The 17,577-nt window shown below is 63.8% G+C and overlaps 1 protein-coding gene across 7 annotated transcripts in view; it reads right to left on the bottom strand.

Moving 5' to 3' along the window:
* Positions 1 to 434: 434 nt before the first annotated feature.
* KIFC3 (kinesin family member C3) overlaps positions 435 to 17,577 on the bottom strand; it is a 43,827-nt gene continuing 26,684 nt past the window's right edge. For 6 of the 7 annotated variants that reach the window (XM_045818610.1, XM_045818611.1, XM_045818609.1 and 3 more), the window contains 16 exons: positions 11,716 to 11,781; positions 11,014 to 11,157; positions 10,637 to 10,876; positions 9,924 to 10,097; positions 9,353 to 9,500; positions 9,140 to 9,270; positions 7,882 to 7,993; positions 6,411 to 6,592; positions 5,439 to 5,543; positions 3,929 to 4,059; positions 3,454 to 3,577; positions 3,121 to 3,250; positions 2,804 to 3,033; positions 2,406 to 2,540; positions 1,885 to 1,993; positions 1,349 to 1,586 (listed from right to left, as the gene is read on the bottom strand). In XM_045818610.1, the coding sequence (XP_045674566.1) occupies positions 1,363 to 1,586; positions 1,885 to 1,993; positions 2,406 to 2,540; positions 2,804 to 3,033; positions 3,121 to 3,250; positions 3,454 to 3,577; positions 3,929 to 4,059; positions 5,439 to 5,543; positions 6,411 to 6,592; positions 7,882 to 7,993; positions 9,140 to 9,270; positions 9,353 to 9,500; positions 9,924 to 10,097; positions 10,637 to 10,876; positions 11,014 to 11,157; positions 11,716 to 11,781 (2,385 nt within the window). In that variant the 3' untranslated portion in view covers positions 1,349 to 1,362. The other variant, XM_045818612.1, reaches the window with a different exon arrangement.

Raw genomic sequence — 17,577 nt, 5'->3', positions numbered from 1 at the left:
GCAGCGGTGGGTGGGTGGCCCAACCCCTGTCGGAGGGGGGATCCCACTGAGCACAGCATCCCCCAAGGCTGCAGCCAAGTCCAGGCCAACACACCTCATGGCGGGGGTGGGGGCTGCCCTGCATGGGTGGTCGGGGTCCCATCAGCCCTGGGGGAGGTGGCACTCGCCTGTGGCCAGTTCACTTACAGGGACAAGTCCAGGGCCCAGCCGTGGTTTTGCCAGGACTTGCGGAGCCTTCACTTCCCGTCTGCACGGTGGAGGTGCCTGCACTGTTCGTGGGTCGGGGTCAGTTGCTCACAGTCAGGGAGGGGGCGCCGGCCCCCCAGTCACAGGTGCTCAGGACACGCCAGGCTTCCGTGGAGGGCCGCAGGCGACCACCAGGCAGGCGCTCCTGATGGCCAGGGGTTCGCGAGACCCACCCTTCCAGACCACGCTTGTGCAAAAAGGCTTTTATTTTAATACGTAAAAATGGCTAAGCTTCCAAAAGTTCTTAAATAGGATTTCAGAGGGAAGACTGTGTCCAGAAGCCAGGGAGCAGGGACAGCCTGGTGTCAGGCAGATGAGGGGTGCAGCAGAGTCCCCGCCCCCTGGCTTCCCGCCAGCCATAAATACCGCCCGGCCTGGGGCTGGCAGGGCCTGCTCCTCTGTACACCAGTGCACACCATACACTTGCCCCGTGGGGTGCCCCCTGGTGGACTTCCCCCGGCATGCCCACCAACTGACCAGCCTGTCCTGGTTCCTGTGCCTCCCAGGGGCTCCTCGGCCGCCCGCCTCAGAGGGCGCCCTGCAGCCTGGGAGAGCTGGGCCAGCCGGGGCGAAGGCCACCCTCCAGACACCACTGCCCTCCCCACAAGGGGCCACCGTCGGAGGGCCTGGGTCTGCCAGGTGGAGCAGGACATCCCTGCCCTTCCAACCCGAGTCAATTGCACCAAGAGCCACAGCCGAGAGACACCATTTCCTTCTGAACATGTTTCATCTCAGGGGAGACAGAAGAGGGGCCTCACTCCGGCCTCTGCCTCCTGGACCCCCAGCTGCAGCGGGCGAAGGCCAGCGAGGCCTCAGGACCTAGCCCCCGGCATGGTGGGTGGACGCGTCCGTCAATCCATCAGACAGGCAACGGCCTCGACTTCCCTGTGGGGGGGAGGGGCTCCTGAGGCTCTGTTCGGGAGCAGGGGGGAGCCCAGCAGAAGCACACAGACAGCAGGCAGCGGAAGGACAGACCCAGCCGTGAGCAGCAGGCGCCCTGCACAGCCCAGCAACCCAAGACGAGGTCAGGCGGCAGATAGCGCTGGGCCCCTGGCCCACACTCACCTGGAGACTCTGCAGCCCCAGCCTCAGGCTGAAATCAAAGCAACAGGCATCTCACTGGGGGGCCTGCCTTGGGCCAGGACCCCTCAGGACTCTGCTGCCCCTGTGTCTTTGTGCTCCAAGCACTTGCTGGGCCTTTCTGCAACTGGGGCCAAGGTGGGGGCTGGAGGCCTGGTTTCCAGGCCTCTGACCAGGCTCACTGCTCACCAGGGACATGGAGTGGACCCTGTCCTTTCCACCCCCGGAGCCAAGGCCCAGGTCTAGGGACGCCAGGCCTGCTGTGGAAGACACGCCGCATGAGCCCAGCCTGGACACTCATGGCCTGAGCCTCGAGGCCCCCGGCCCAGCTAGGAGTGGGGGTCTTCGGTTTCCCGTCTGTAAAGCGGACCCAGCGCTGTCTGCCCCAACTCCCAGGCCCAGGGAAGGGTGTGACACAGGCTCTAGGGAAGTTTTAGAAACTCTTAAAAAGAGGAAAGAAAAAGCCTGTCCACGTAAGGGCAGGGCAGCCCAGTGGCTGTGACTGACCTGCTGGGGATGGGGCTCACCCACCCACCCACTCCCTCCCCGAAGGCTCACCTGAGGGCTGCAGCCTCCTCCGGATGGAGCCTGGGCGGCTAGTGGTCCCAGAGCCAGGCGCCGAATGAGCCCGGGCTGAGGGCTGTGGCGTCTGGCAGGCTGGCTCCCACTGTGGGCGGGGGCAAGCAGGTGGGTGGGGCCGTGCCGCCTGCCCCCCAGCCCTGCTGCCCTCCACTCCCCTCCCAGCCTCCTGACACCTTGCTCATCTGCAAAACGGGCATGACAATGGCGATGCCCCAGCTCAGTTGTTGCGAGAGTTACACGAGAGTACATGTAAGGAAGTGACCTAGTTACCGCTGAGCACCCGTGTGCCCACCTGCGGCCCACCTCCCCGACCAGCTGAAGGCCCCACAGGGACCTCCGAGGCCCTGAAATACTGGGACTAAAGAGGCTACCGGGTCTGGGTTCGAGTTCTGGCTTCAGCCCCTCTGGCCTCTCTCCTCCATCCCTGCCCCCATCCTGCCCCTCACCTGGAAGCCTCCGCCCAGGGCCCCTGGAACAGGCCTGTGCCATCCCCTTACCTCCAGATGCTCCTGGCTGGACCAGGACCCCAGCTCTGCCCTGCGCGACCCAGGGCCCAGCTCCACAGAGCGGACCCTCTCGGCAAACTTGAGGGAGTAGAGCGTCTCGCTGGTGTTCTTCTCCACGGGGGACACCTGGGGGACACGAGGGCTTGCTCACCACCGAAGCCAGCCGCCCCCACAGAACTGGAGGGGGCAGCATGCTCGCCGGAGGGTGCTCCTGGGCCAGGGGACCTTGAGAGGTGCACGGCGTGTGTGGCCAGGTCTGCTGGGGAGGCTGGAGGGGTGCACGGCACCCAGCTTCGGAGCCGCTGGGGACAAAGGTCCCTTCACACAGCTTGGGTACCCGGAAGGGGTCCCTGGCCGTGGTGCCGGCCGAGCCCACCCGAGGCCCTCACCTGCACCACCATGAGGGTCTTGCTGTCCCCACTGAGCGAGTCCTGCAGCAGGTAGGTGAGCTTGGAGTTGCGGAAGGGCACGTGGCCCTGGCGGGAGCGCAGAGCCGCGATGACGTCCCCCAGCGCCGACAGGGACTTGTTGATGTGCTGCGCCTCCCGCAGGCGGCTGCCCTCCGCCCCGGACTTGCCCACGCGCTCCGAGCCGGCCAGGTCCACCAGGTTCAGCTTCCCTGCGGGGAGGGCACCAGGCAGGTCAGGGGCGCCCAGGGGACAGGGGCGGGGGAGCTCGGGCCAGGCTGCCCGCCGCCCTCACTCACCCGTGGTGCGGAGGCCGGTGCTGCAGTCCACGCCGCGCACAGTCACGATGAGCAGGGCGTGCGAGCGGGAGCTGTGCTCGTTCAGGTTGGTGAACTCCGTCGTGCGGTTGGTGTGGCCGAACTCAAACACCTGGGGTGGGGGCGTGGCAGAGAAACCGGGCTCGGAGTGGGGTCTTGCAACCACCCCGTCCCCGAGAATCCCCGTGAGGGGTGTCACCCCTGCATTGTACAGAGGAGGAAACTGAGGCTCCAAGGGGTGTGGGGACATGGCTGCGCCAGAGCACCCGGCTCTGGGTGGGGTCTCCCCACATTTCTCCGCCCCCAGCTCCACACCTTGTTGATGTCCTCCACGCTCTGCACCTGGAACTCAGTCAGGCCCGGCACGTACAGCTGCCCGCTGCCATCTGGGCACAGCCGGATCTCCAGTTTCTCCTGGGGCTCCTGCCCCAGCAGGTCCCTGGGTGGGGGGTGGGGGGGGAGGCGGGACAGTGACTCCCTCCTCCCGTGTCTCCCACCCGGCAGCCTGCAGGGGCGGGGAGGCCACTTCCAGGGGGAAAGGAGCACCTCCACCTGTGCCTCCCGGTCCCGGGGCTCAGAGCCAGCCCTCCTGCCCTGCCTCTAGGCTGGGGGGAGGAGCCAGGACCAACAGACCCCCTGAGCTGAGTCCTCACGGACAGCCCCCATCTCCCTTCTTCGGGGAGAAACCCCACCTCCCTTCCCACACGGCTCTGCGCCAGGGCCGCAGGCCTGAGCGCCTCCACCTGAGAGTGCCTCCCACCTGAGAACCTCAAACTCCAGGGCCGCCCACCTGAGGGCCTCGTTGTAGATCTCGGCCGCGCTGACGGTGATGGTGTATTCCCAGTCGGACGCCTTCTCCTGCACCTCGGCGAAGAGCAGCTGCAGGGCCCGCTGGTTGATGCCTGGGTTCTCAGGGGTCCCCTGGGGGCAGCAGGACGACCCCAGTGAGCCGGGCCCCTCCCCACACCGGGGTGGCCGTGCGGATGCTCACGGGGTGTCTGTGACGCACCCCCAGCCACCCCTCGCAGGCCAGCCTCCGTGCCAGAAGTTCACGTCTGCATGCTGGTCTGCCCCCAAGCCCCCTCCACCAGCTGCAAGCAACTTCGTTCTTGCAGCCCCTCCGTGGGCCTCAGTTTCCCGGCACCACCCTGCCAGAGCTGCCCGGAGGCTTCCGGCAGAGCCCCCAGGTGAATGCCTGGCGGGGGACTGCACACAGCGGGTGCTGAGCCTCCCGGAAGGGGCCCCGCCCCGGGAAGCTGCGATTTCCCTGCCACTGCCCACACGCGGGTCCAGCGTCAGCGAGGGCAGGAGCCAGGCCCTGGGGGAGTGGAGGGAGGCACAGGGGCTGGTGGGTGCCCTGGGCCTGTGAGCTGCCTGGCCTTTCTGAGAGGTAACCTCACCGGCGCCCTCTCTCCCCTTAGATGGCGCCTCCCGTCCAAGGGCCGTCCCGCTCCCCTTGTCCACTGCCCTCCCTCTAGACTCAGGGATCCCCACAGCACCCCCTCAAGAGCCAGGGAAATGCTAACGAGCCAAAGGCACCCCCTGGGCCAGCCTTTCTATCTGCAGTTGAGATTCCTCCTCGCCCTGGAGGCCCGGTGCCCCTTGGGGAGGGGACAGACCCAAGCAGGGAGATGATGCTCTGCCCGGGAGTGGCAGGTGGGAGCTGGGCGCCCCACCGCAGTCTGCACCGGTCTGTGCCGGCCGTCCCTGTCGCTGCCCGGGGTCTCCTCTAGGGCGGAGACCTGCCCTCATTCATTCCCATAGTCCCAGGGCCCAGCACGGCACAGCCGTGTGCTGAGAGCCCGGCAGAGGTGTACGGGCGATTTACGGAGGCTGGTCTGGAGAGGCCGCCTCCGACTTCAGGCCAAGATCCTTCATTCGGCCAGCCCTGGCTGGCATAGCTCAGTGGATTGAGCGCGGGCTGCGAACCAAAGCGTCGCAGGTTCGATTCCCAGCCAGGGCCCATGCCTGGGTTGCAGGCCACGGCCCCCAGCAACCGCACATGTTTCTCTCTCTCTCTCTCTCTCTCTCTCTCCCCCCCTTCCCTCTCTAAAAATAAATAAATAAAATCTTTAAAAAAAAAAAGATCCTTCGGCCACTAGTGTGTCTGCTTCTCCCACCCACGGGGACCCCCACAGGGGCCCCTCTTCGGGCCTGGAGACTTGGGGGGGGTTGTGAAGACTGAGTAGGGCAGCACGCACACCGCGCAGAACCCCAGACCCGTGAGGAGACGCCCCATCGATGGCAGCAAGGGGTGGTCCTCCCTGTCCGAATCCCGGTCCCAGCCGGCCGGCACCCACCTCCATCGTGTAGGTCTTGCCAGCGCCCGTCTGGCCGTAGGCGAAGATGCAGACGTTGTAGCCGTCGATGCAGGAGGTGATCAGGGCCTGCACCTCCTGGAACACCTGGGGAGGGGACGGGGAAGGAGGGTGTGGGGCTGCCAGGGCCGCGGGGCCCGGGGTTCCCGCCAGCCCCAAGTCCAGCCACCTCCCCCGACCGCTGTCTCCTCCAGCAATAACACAGCATGTTAATGTGGGCGGCCAGCTCGCTGTGGAGGAGTTCGGGACTAGTAAGTCACTGGCACTAGACATCAACGGTGACCTGGTTGCCAAAGGACAACCAGGAGGGAAGACAGCGCAGTGCTTGCTGCCCGCCAACACCTGAGAAAGGGTTCGCCCAGCTCTGGAGCTCCGGAGACCAGCCCCGGCTCCTTCACTCTGCTGAGTGAAGGCAGAAGGCAGCCACCTGCATGGCACCGCCTCTGCCTGCCTGCCTGACAGTGGGCCAAGGTGCAGCAAAGGTAAAGCCAGGCGCAGGTGGCACAGCACAGGCGAGACAGGCCTGGCAGGTCGGCCCTGGCAGAGGTGAGGCAAGGGCTGATACGGAGACCACTTGCTGCTCACAGGCTGGAGGGACCAGACTCAGTGCTGGCCAGGGTCGTGTTGATGGGAGGAGCCACATGGTGGGTGGGGCTTTTGAGGGTGGGAGGGGCCACATGGGTGGGAGGGGCCGTGTGGTGGGTGGGGCTGTGCCTGGATCTCTTCTTCCCAGCAGAGGCTTCTAAGGCTGAGTCTTAGCTTCCCACCTTCTCCTCTCCAGAGGGGAAGGAGAGTGGGACCCTGGCACCCAGGCTTCTCCGTCCTGTCTCCTGCCACTCTCACACTTCTGTCTGCCCCCCACCATCTCTCCCTTTGCTGGTGAGTCTCTTTATGACCCCTTCTCTCCACTGCTCTCTCTCCCTGCCCCCCACCACCCACAGGAGCCACACTCACGTCCTGCTGCGAGGCCCTCGGGGAGAAGACCTTGTCCAGCTCAAAGGACACAGGCTTTCCTTTGTGCAGCAGGTGGATGATGGAGTCATCGTCAGGATCGAAGGTCACTGCATTGGTCGCCTCGGGTCCTTCCCCATCCTCTTTGGTGATCGGCCGGACCCGAGCAATCACCCGGATGTTCCCTGCGACAGATGGGGGAGCAGAGAAAGGCACAGGCCACGTCAAGACCAGACTACTCTGTGTCCAGTGGTGTCCTAAGCAGCCTGGTGGCACAGGAGGCTCCTGTCTTCTAAGCAAAGCACCCAGGGCCACAAAACTGTTATCAGTCACTCACACTATAGTATGAATTCACTTATTGGTACACTTCCTTCCAGAGCTAACCAGTTGGGGGTGGGAGCTTCACCTTGGGACAGGGAGAAAAGGTCAACTGCAGGGGTCATGTGGGTGGGAGGAGTGGGTACCGGTCTGGGTGGAATGCCAAAACAGACGCTCTCTTTGCACCTCTGTACTTCAGGTTCCTCGTGTACACAGTGAAGGGCTTGGGTGTCAGTAAGCCGAGGCTCGTTCTATCGCTCAGAAAGGGCGCTGCAAATGCCAGGGTGGGGCCCGGGGAGCAGGAGGGCAGACTGGACCGGACGGTGGGTGGACGACTGGCAGCACACCGATGGACCCGGCCGCAGGGCAGCCCTGGGGCTCTGGGAGGCATGGGAGGGGGTGGTCCCACCACCCCCTTTGCCTCAAGCCCTTCGGTGGGACCCAGCGCTCCCGGGACCAAGAGGAGACTCCCCACCACGGCCAGTACAGGGCCAGCACAGACCCACCTTACCCCTTCACCTGTCCACTCCAATTCACAGGCCAGCTCTCAGGTCTAGTTTTGCCTCCTCCAGGAAGCCCTCCAACACCACCTCCTACTATCACATACCCAGGGGCTCTTGGCGCTCCTCCCCAGCCCTGGTAACAGAACCCCTGCGGGGGTTCTCTGGCTAAATAACAACCACTGTCCACTCTATGGGCTGAAGTGAGCACCATGAGGCAGGGATGGCGTCTGCGGGGCTGCAGCCACATCTGCCTCAGCATCTGGAACGGCACCTGGCACAGAGCAGGCGAGCTCTCTAGACCTTTGTGCAGCGAACAGCTGAAATCTCAAGCTTGACCTGGCCCTAGGTCAGAACAGGTGGCATTCCAGACACTCACCACCCAGTTTCAATACCTGACCCCATGGCCACCCGGAGCCTGGGGGTGGCCTGCTATGGACATTGGGCAAGGGCTTCTGAGTTGGACAGATCAAGTCCCTGACTTCTCTGTGACTCTGCTGCCTTATCCTCAAAGAAGGGATGACAATAGCTCCTCGATGACAGGTCACAGCTCATAGGATGGTGCTGGGGGCTGAGCAGAAGGGTAGGACCACCTCCAAGCCAGGTCGAGGACCCCTATGACAGGCACCACCCCCCGCCGCCCACCCAGTAGTCACCTTTCAGCCGCACGAGCTCATTGTGGCATTTCTTGCGCAGCTGCAGCTCCCGGCGGTACTTTCGCAGCAGCTCCTGGTTGTTGCTGTTGACCTCCTCGATGGCCTGGCCGATCTGGTGGGGGACACACAGCGCCATCCGGGGGCCAGCTCCACAGACTGCCTGCCCCCAGGCAGGCTGAGCACTGCCCCCTGCCCTGGGCGAGTCGTTGACATGTGCTGGCATGTGTCAGATTTTCCCAGTAACCCCTCTGGGTAGGTACGGCTACCAGTCCCATCTTACAGAGCAAGAAACTGAGCCCCACAGGGGCTAAGCCAATAGTTCAAGGTCACCCTGCTACACAAGCAAAGAGCCGGGACTCAGCCTCACTCCACAACACTTGCACTTGACTACAGATTCGGCTGAACCCACACCCCAGCTCTACACTGAGTAGCTGGGGCACCTGAGGCAACAGGCCCAACGTCTTCCAGCCTCAATCGATGGGGAAAATCATTTTCTCCTCCGTAAAATGGGGATAATAACACCACCTAGCTCGTGCATCTGTAGGAGCTGGTAGGTAAAGATCTCCAAGTGGCATTCCACGGGGGAAAGAAGCCAGGTGCAGGCCACACGTCCATACGTTGCCCTTGTGGGTAAGAGGGCAGAGACAGCGCCCCATTCCTCACGCCCACGATGTCCTGGGGGACATGCTGACGGAGAGGCCGCCTCCAGGGAGCGGGTGTCAGGGAGAGTCCTCTCCTTTTCATCCCATGCCCTTCTGCAGGGTCTGAACTTTCTACCACGTCCACGGATTATTGACACGGTATCTGAAAGAAGACCTGTTTTCTATTCCTAAAATACATCATCAGTCCGGGTGCCCTGCAGAGCCGTCACGCAGATTCAAGGAGCTGGCGGCTATAAAAGGCTCAGCACGTAGGAGGCACTTAAGAGACGCTGGCTATTCTCATATCAAACAAGCTCAGCTGGAAAAAAATTAAATGAACCCTAACAGATGTAAGGACGTATGTAGCATGTTGGGGTGAGAGAGTCATAATCAGATCAACGCCCAAATACCTGCCCCGGCCAGACGTTTTCAAAGGAGGTCTGGGGCGGCAGAGTGTGTGTGTGTGTGTGTGTGTGTGTGTGTGTGTGCGCGTGCGCTGGGGGGAGCTGTTGTCTGGGGCACTTGGTCCGCGTTTTGGAAGAGAGCCCTGGTGGGCACTGCCACTTCCCCAGGGCTCTGGGCTGCTCCCAGCCCCGCCCCCCATGGCCTGCACTCACCTCAGCCTTGACGCTCTTGAGCGCCTCCTGCAGCAGCAGGGGGAAGCCCCGCACCTGCCGCTTGAGCCCGTTGTAGTCGTTGGTGAGGGTCCGAAGCGCCGGCTGCAGCGTCAGCAGGTTGGTCCGGACGCCTGCGAGGGCAGGAAGGGTGTGAGGCGGGCAGGGCCGAGGGTGGCGACCGGGGGCGGGCCAGGGCCCCGGCGGCCAGCTCACCTGCCAGGTTCTCGTGCACGGCCTTCATCTCCACCTGGGCCCTGGCGAAGGCCTCCTCGATGGCCCGGTTCTTGTCCTCCTCCAGGCACTGCATCTCCTCCAGCATCTGCCCGTGCGCCCGTTCCAGCTCCGACTCGTACATGGCGATCTGGTGGCCAAGGCCGGGTAGCAGATCAACGCGGGGGCTTGAGCAGGAGGGGGCGGGTGCAGCTACTGCCCTGCGTCGCCCCAGCACCAACTCGGCCTACGACAGGGGCACAAGCCCCAGGGGAGCAGGAAGCCTGTTGGCTGTGACACTGACTACAGCGCCTTCGGAGAGCGCGTGTGCTGGGCTGTGAGAACAGCCTCCTGTGAGTCTGGCCCTGGGCCCCGCTGCACGGTGGGTTCTGCGGTCATGTCATTGCACAGAAAGGAGACTCAGACAGACTGACCCTCGGTCACACGGTCAGCGAGAAGAGGAGGAACCAGAGCCTGGGTCTGCTGCCCTGTCCCAGAGGCTGGCCTTGGCACCCGCCCCCCCCCCTCCCCGCAACCTGACAGCCACGCACACCCCCCCACGCGGCCGGCACACCTGCGCCCGGAGCTGTGCGGTCAGCTGGTGCGAGCTCTGCAGCTGCTGCTCCATCTCCTTCAGCACCTGCCTCTGCATGGCCACCTGCTCCTGCAGGTGCTGGTTCCGGGTCTGGGACTCGCTGAGGGCCTGCTTGGTCTTGGACGACTCCACCTCCACCGTCCTGATGACATACTGGGAGGGGAGAGGGGGGGCAGGTGCATGGAGGTGCGGGGCCCCTCGGCCTCACTCTGGGGCCCTGAGATGCGGCTGGCCTGGGGAGGGGACCCTCAGGGACATCCCACCAAGAGCCTGGAGAAAACTAGAGACGCCATGAGGTCCTGGCTATCCTGAATGCTGCGAGGGCCTCCCACAATCTCCTCGTCTTAATCAGCCCACTATGAGCCTGGCTGTGGCCCCAGCCAGGGCACAGGACTGACAGACGAGCAAAGACGAGGGCAGAATGGGGCGATGCCCTCCGTCCATGCCTGGCCCACAGCGGGCACATCCAGCACCGCTTGCCGGAGGCCTATCATGTGCCTGCCTGGCCCTGGGCGGCGAGGAGGGGAGGGCCGGAAACAGACCCAGCGCAGAGCTGGAACGCAGCCTTCAACCGTGCACACCCACTTCCTCACGCCAGCCCTGCCCCGGGGACCCACGGCCAGCCGGCCGAGCGCTGAGGCACAGTCCAGGCCGGCACGGGCTCTGCGCGAGGCCGCCAGACCGCGGCTCACCTTGACGGGCGGCGACTGGGCCCGCAGGCTGGCGATGGTCTCGTGGCTGTCCCGCAGGCGCCGGCTGAGCCGCTCCTCCTCCTGTGCCTTCTCGGCCAGGCAGTCCTTGAGCCGCAGCTCCACCTCGGCCAGCCGGTTGGTCTTCTGCTGCACCTCCAGGTTCAGCTCCGACAGCACGCTTTTGTTCTCCGCCACCTCCAGCTGCAGCTGCGACAGCCTGTCCCGGAGCTGGGCGCTCTCCTGCAGGCAGGAGACAGGGCCAGGATGAGCGTGAGGCGGGCAGGCGGGCAGAGGAGCAGGCGGGGGGGCACCGTGAGGAGCTGGGGTCCCCGCGAGGGAGGCGGCCCTCGGGGGGGAACCCCCGGCCCTGTGCTCGCCTGGCTGTGCTCGCAGCCCACGCAGGGGGCCCCCGGCTTGGCACGCAGCTCCTGAAGCTCAGCCTCGCAACGCCGCATCTCCTGCCTCAGTCGCTCATTCTCCACCATCAGCAGGTCCCGGTGCTTCTCCAAGTCTGTGCCTCCCTGCCGCGTCAGCCCAGGGGGGCATGTGGCCGGGGCAGATCAGGGGGAGCAAGGAAGGTGTGGGGGGAGAGTGGGGGGGAGGCGGGAGAAGGACAGAGAGGAGGAGAAAAGAGCAAGGCGGGTGAGCGGGGGAGAGGAGAGAGAAGGGACTCAAGAGGGAAATGAGGAAGAAGGCAGAGGAGAGAGAGATCAGGAAGGGTGGTGAGGCAGGCGCAGCTCCCAGCAGCACCCCACCCCTTTCCTTCTATTTTCCCGAGTGTGAAAGTAGCGAGAGCAGTCATATTTATACAGAGTTCACACTCCTGTTTTACTTCGGCAAGGGCGCATTCACCTCCCGCCCCTGGGGAGTCACATGACCTCTGAGGCCCTAGCGACCACGAGGGGTGATAAGTCCTCCAGGAGCATTTCCCAAACAGGGTGCAGCCCCCGCTCGGGCTGCACGGGCAGGTCACAGCCCTCGTCGGGAGGGGCCAGCCTACCCAGGGCCCCTCAGCCCCCACCCCATGCCGTCCCCCACCCCACGCCTGCCCCCCATGCAGGGTGCCTGCTGGGCCTCACCAGCTCTGACCGGAGGCGGCTCACTTCCTGTGCCTGGCCAATCAGCTTCTCCTTCAGGTTCTCCACCTGCCGGCACAAAGCCAGGGTCACCTCGAGCCCTGCTCCTCGCCTCCAGCCCGCACCCAGGCCCCGGCCCCAGCCCTCCCTGTGTTCCAGCGGCAGGCCACACCTGGGGCTCCAGGGGAGCGACACCTGGCCTGGCCCTGACAGCCTTCAGCCCCCTCTCCCACTGCAGGACCCCGTCAGCCAGGGCTCTCGGGAGAGTCTGGGGGGAAACGCTGCAGAGGTGACCCCCGTGCCACCTGGGGCTCAGGCCACAGGCAGCTCACCAGGAGACACAGGCCCCTGCCAAGGCCTGGGCCTACTTTTGTATTTGTAACTTTGTATTCTTTTTTCTTAAAGGGGCCCCCAAGCTGTATGAACGGTAGACACTCTGAAGCCTGGAGCCGTCCTGGCCCAGCCCCTAGAAAGTTCCACTCTGAGCAGTTCCTGGTGAGGCCGCCTGTGGGGACGGGGCTGCCAGCGACCAGGGCGCCTCTGGGACCCGCGACCACCCCAGCTCCCAGCCTGCCTTGCGGGAGAGCTGCAGCCCGATGAGGCCGTTAGCAAGGGAAGGGGGTCTGCGCCCCGTCGGGAGGCAAGGGTGCCCGGCTCAGCGGGGCAGGAAAACCAACCCCCCCCGTACCCCCCCAGAGCAGACCCCAGGATGGGACCCTTCCTGGGGCTGTCTTCTCGCTGGCCCCACATCAGGAACCTGCCCTTGGAAAAGAACCCAGAGCGCAGGCAGAGGCGCTGGCCCCGCACGGGCACGTCTGCCCGTGTCCTTGCAGAGCGGTCCGTGACGGCCGCCCCAACCTTGGGAAAGGAGCCACGAGAGTCGGACTCCTCGGCGGAGGCTTAGGAGCTGCGGTATACACAGCGGGCCCCGAACCACTGGGTTGTTATTTGTAAACGACAGGTGACAAGGTCGACTGCCCCCGGGGGCCAGCCCGCCAAGGCGGGTGAGGGGCAGTCCAGGGCAGGACACCCAAGATGCACCTGTCGGAGGCGGCCACCTTGTGTCCCTTGCAGCCAGGGGGACACAGGCTCCGTGTCGCCAACCTTCTGACCTTTCAGGAGAGGCCAGACATTGGGATTTCTTGGACGAGGGTGTGTGAGTATGTGTGTGTGTGTGTGTGCGTGTGTGTGTGGTCTCCCAAGACGGCTGAGCGGCCATCAGCAGTGTGGGGCAGGCAGACTTTCCCGCAGGAGAAAGCGGCTGAGCCACAGGTCGGGCCCCCGCCTTCAGGGCCGGCCGGGGGAGGAAGCCAGCCATGGGCTCCACTGGGCCTCTGAGGTGAAGGCCACGACACCCGGCCTACGCACTCATGGTTGGGGACGAGGGGTCCGAGACCCAGACCCAGAGAGGGGCTGGGAGGCCTGACCGGGCTGCCCAAGTCCTCCTGGCGGACAAGCAGGTGACCTGAGGGCACAGCCCGGTGACCACAGCACCAGGGCGGTCCCAGTGGGCTGCATTCCTAACAGCCCTCCAAGCAGTGTGCTGGGCCACGGACCACGCAGGCGGGCAGAGCTCGGGCCACCTCGCTGCACCCTCCCAATGCCCCCTCCTGCTGAGAGCCTGGGGGCCGGTGCTCGTCCCCTGGGCCCAGAGGGGGGGAGGGACAATTTGCACAGGGCGGTGTCTCATTCCTTAGCTGTGCAACCGGGACCCGCCTGCACACCCAGCCCTCGGGGAGGGCCCGGTTCTCCGAGGTGGGCGTGCACACAGAAGGTCTTGCACTCACAGCCTGTGTTCATCGGGAGTTTTGATGGACACGGGGCAGGGCCCCCCAACACAGTGAGGCAGAGAAAACCCGAAAACAAAACTCTGGGAGCAGTACCGAAAGGCCGAGGTCTCCAAACCATGACACTGTATTTGACCAATTCTTTATGCTTTTCACTGATTCTCAAGTCTCAGAGAATGTGTGTATTCTTCTCGAACTCCCTGCACCCTGAAAAGGGGGATCTACCTCCTGTGGAAAGGTTGGGGTCCCCTCACCCCATCGCCCTACCCCAGAAATCACCCCAGGGCTGCCCATCAGCAAGGAACCGGCGCCCCGGACAGGCTGCGTTCTCTGGGCTGGGTGCTCCGGCCTCCCTTGTCCCCAGCACGCTGCCTGGCCCTCAGCCCCTGGTGCAGTGCAAGTGGGCTTTTCCAGTGTTTACCTGGGGGATCGGGGTGCCCACCTGCCACCTGCCTGCAGCCCCGGCTCCTGCTGCCTTCTTGCGTCACAATTGGAGCCCTAGGTGCTCGTGGGTTCTACCTGGAACCCTGAGGGTCACTCCAGAAGGATGCGGCTGTACAGGGGGCAGAGGGCAGGGCTGCGAGAGACCCCTTTGGTCAGCGGTACCAGGCACTCGGTCATCCCCCCGCTGGTCCAGGGCAGCAGGGGACACGTCTCAACACTGCGGGGGTCAGTCCGGCGCAAACACTCCTTTGGGGCTGGGGAATTAGCACCCGTGCTGCCCAGGAGTGGGACCCTTGCCCCCCGCCGGGAGGGGTCTGCTTCAGGAGGGCTTTCGGGGAAGGTGCCTGAGGGTCAGGAAAACAATGAGCGAAAAGAGAGACACACACAGAGGTACCCACAGGAGGTCAGATGGGAACTGGCAGACAGGCTCAGGGCAGTGAAGGCAGAGAGTGGGGGGCTGAGGGTGAACCTCACCAGAGTGGAAGGACTCCCCCTGCACACACCCGCCACAGCTCTGCATCAGCCACGGTGCTCGCATCTGCAGGCCAAGAGGGGGAGGAGCCTCTCTACTGCTCATCACGCACCCCTGCCCCAGCAGGTGGCCGGCACATGGCAGATACTCAGCAACCGCTTCAAGCACCGGCAGAGGCGCACCCCCAGTGCAAAGCAGGCTCCTGACAGGCTGCTGTGATGGACCCCAAGACAGCTCAGTGTCAGCCCCAGGGCTGAGGAGGGGACCAGGCTGGGCCCGAGCCCAGGCTCCCCATCAGCCAGAGGAGCTGAATCAGGAGCCTGGTGCAGAGGGGCCTTGGAGGAGCCGGGACCTGGGGCCCAACATTTGTATCTCTTGGTGGAAGCGGTTCCGAAGAGGGCGGGACTGCCCTGCGCAGGCCTGTCTTCTCCACGCAGACAACCTGCTGTCCGCCTCCCACCGCGCTGGCCGGCCAGCAGCAGAGCGTCTTACGGGAACATGGGGCTCTCCCGGGATGAAGAGGAGGCCTTACTAGGCTGGGGAGGCCGGAGGGCCTGGGATCCATCGGGCCTCAGGGAAACAGCCCAAAAGCCAGAGGGGCAGTCCCAGGGAGCACCCCACCCTGCCCCCAACATACCCCACTCCCGGAGACCTGACTCGGGGCTCCGTGGCCACTGACCCAGCCTGACCGGCCCATCTGGCCCTGCCTCCACAGCAAAGCCTGTACAGTCGAGTCCTGCCACCAGGGGGCGGCGCAGAAACAAGCTCCCTGGCGAGAGCGCCCAGGCTGTAATGCAGACATCGCCCTGCCCGCCGCATAACCTCGGACAAGCCTCCACTTCGCCGCCCTTTGGCTTCCGCACCTGTATGATGGGGCCACGGCTCCAGGGGGCGGGGCGCTTGGAGCCACCAGGACGTCACCTGGGGCTGCTGTTGCTGCCAACGTCAGGGAAAGTCATCCAGACTAGCCACAGCCTCCCTTGGTGGCCAGACCAAGACCAGCGGCCTCTGTGGCCTGGGTCGGCTGGTGCTCAGGACAGAGAAGCTGACCTTTGGCCTGAGTGCTCCCCACAAGGAGCACACTGGGCGCCCCGCAAACACAAAGGTCTCCGTCAGACACTCAACCGGCGGGAGGCTGGAAAGTCGCAAGCAGCCCTCTCGAGCCCAGGCTGAGACAAGGGCTACTGCAGCCCCGGTCACTGAGTCGGCCTCACCAGCGGGGCGAGGGTACTCTGTCAGGTTGACACTTTGAACCCCCAATCCTCTGCAGTACATACTATTATTATCCCCATTTTACAGGAAGAAGAACTGAAGTTCCAAGAGATTGAATTAAGCCTTGGTTAAGCAACTTGCTCAAGGTGACCACTAGGTGGCGCACCTAAGATTGTAACTGAGGCCCCCCAGCAGGACCCTCCAGCAGGACCTCCCTGCAAAGCGCTCCCTCTTAACCACTCTTCACACTGCCTTTCAGGAGGGCAGCCCCGTTCAGGAGGTGAGTCTGCACAAGGCTGAGGACAAGGCACCGAGAGAACCAGGCGGCGAGTATCCTGTGGTGGGCTTTCCTTAGAGAATCAACATTGAGAAGACCAGGAAGGTCAAGGTCAAACCACAGCGAGGCTGACAGGGGACTGGAGCACGCAGGAGTGGCCCTCTCGAGGCACAGCGCTCTACAGTTTGCCATCCATCCCTCTGTCCAGGCTCACAAAGCAAACACTGATGGGCCCCAGGTTAGAGGCCGGGAACTGCAGCCCCAGGCAGGAAGTGACTTCCTGCGGCGGCACAGCCAGCGAGCGGCAAAGCCAGGACCGGAGTCCTGCCCTGGTGGCTCCCAATCCAACGTCCCCCCCCACCCCCCCAACCCCGGTAACGATGGTGCCGATGGCAGTGCCACCTGTAGCCCTGGGTCATCTCAGCGGGTCCCGCACCGTGCGGATGAGGAAACCGAGGCGCAGAGCAACGACGAGCTAGTCCACGGCCACACTGCTCCCGAGTAGTGCCGAAGTCAGGATTTGAACCCGGCTCCAGGCCCGCAGGGCTGGCCACCGTGCCCCAGGGTAGGACCCTCCGGGTGGCGGGGGCTCAGGGACTGCAGCTCAGGTGCATCCGCTGAGACCCTGTCCGGAAAGGGCCGGCGCTCTCAGAGGGTCTGAGGATAAACCGAAGTGAGCGAAGAAGACCGGGCGCTGTTCCAAATTCTCCGGGTCGGCCAGGGCAGCGGGGGAGGGGCGGGGGGAGTCGGGGGCTTGGAGACACCAGAAAGGCTTCCACACTTCACCTTCGGCTTCCCCTCGAAGAAGCAGATTGTGCGAACTAAGGGCAAAAATGTTTTTTTTTAAACTTACTCAAAGTCACAAAAGGCCATGTGATATTATGATTTCATTTACATGAAATGCTCCCAAAAAGGCAAATCCATAAAACAGACAGCAGATCAGCGGCTGCCAGGAGCTGGGGGGCGTGGGGTGGCGGTGACTGAATAGATCTTTCTGGGGTGACGAAAATGTTCCACAATTCGCCGGCGGTGGTGGTGGTGGTGTCACCACCTGAACATACTTAAACCACTAAGCCGTACGCCTCCAAAGGGGTGAATTTTATGGCAAGCGAGTTATATCTCAGCAAAGCTCTTTGAAAACAAAGCGGCATGTCTGAACAGCGAGGAGCCTGGCCGGCCTGGCCTGCGGCAGGTCAGGGAAGGCAGAGCTGCTGAGGCTGGCCACAGGCCCGGCGCGTGTCCCGGGGTGTGTCCTGCAGGCCGGGCCGCGACGGCCCCACCACCCCACCGCCTGCAGTCAGTGCCCCACGCTGCACCCCAGCTACCCAGGCCTTGGTTCCGCCTTCATGCAGTCGGCCCTCCCCTCCATATCCTCGGGTTTCACATCCTGGGACTCAACCGACCTCGGTTTAGAAATACTGGGAAAGAGCCCCGGCTGGTGTGGCTCAGTGGATCACGTGCCGGCCTGCGAACCAGCGGGTCACCGGTTCAATTCCCAGTCAGGGCACGTCTGGGTTGCAGACTGGGTCTCTAGTGCGGGGCATGCAAGAAGCAACCACACACTGATGTTTCTCTCCCTCTCTTTCTCCCTTCCTCTCTCTAAAAATAAATAAATAAAATCTTTAAAAGTAAAAATAATAATACAAATAAAAATATTGGGAAATAAAAATCCA

Source organism: Phyllostomus hastatus, unplaced genomic scaffold (assembly GCF_019186645.2).
Source record: "Phyllostomus hastatus isolate PE091 unplaced genomic scaffold, TTU_PhHast_1.1 phas_scaffold_345, whole genome shotgun sequence".
In the NCBI taxonomy this organism is placed as follows: Eukaryota; Metazoa; Chordata; class Mammalia; order Chiroptera; family Phyllostomidae; genus Phyllostomus; species Phyllostomus hastatus.
Note: the sequence above shows the minus strand (reverse complement) of the source record. Positions and strands in the feature narration are given on the sequence as shown.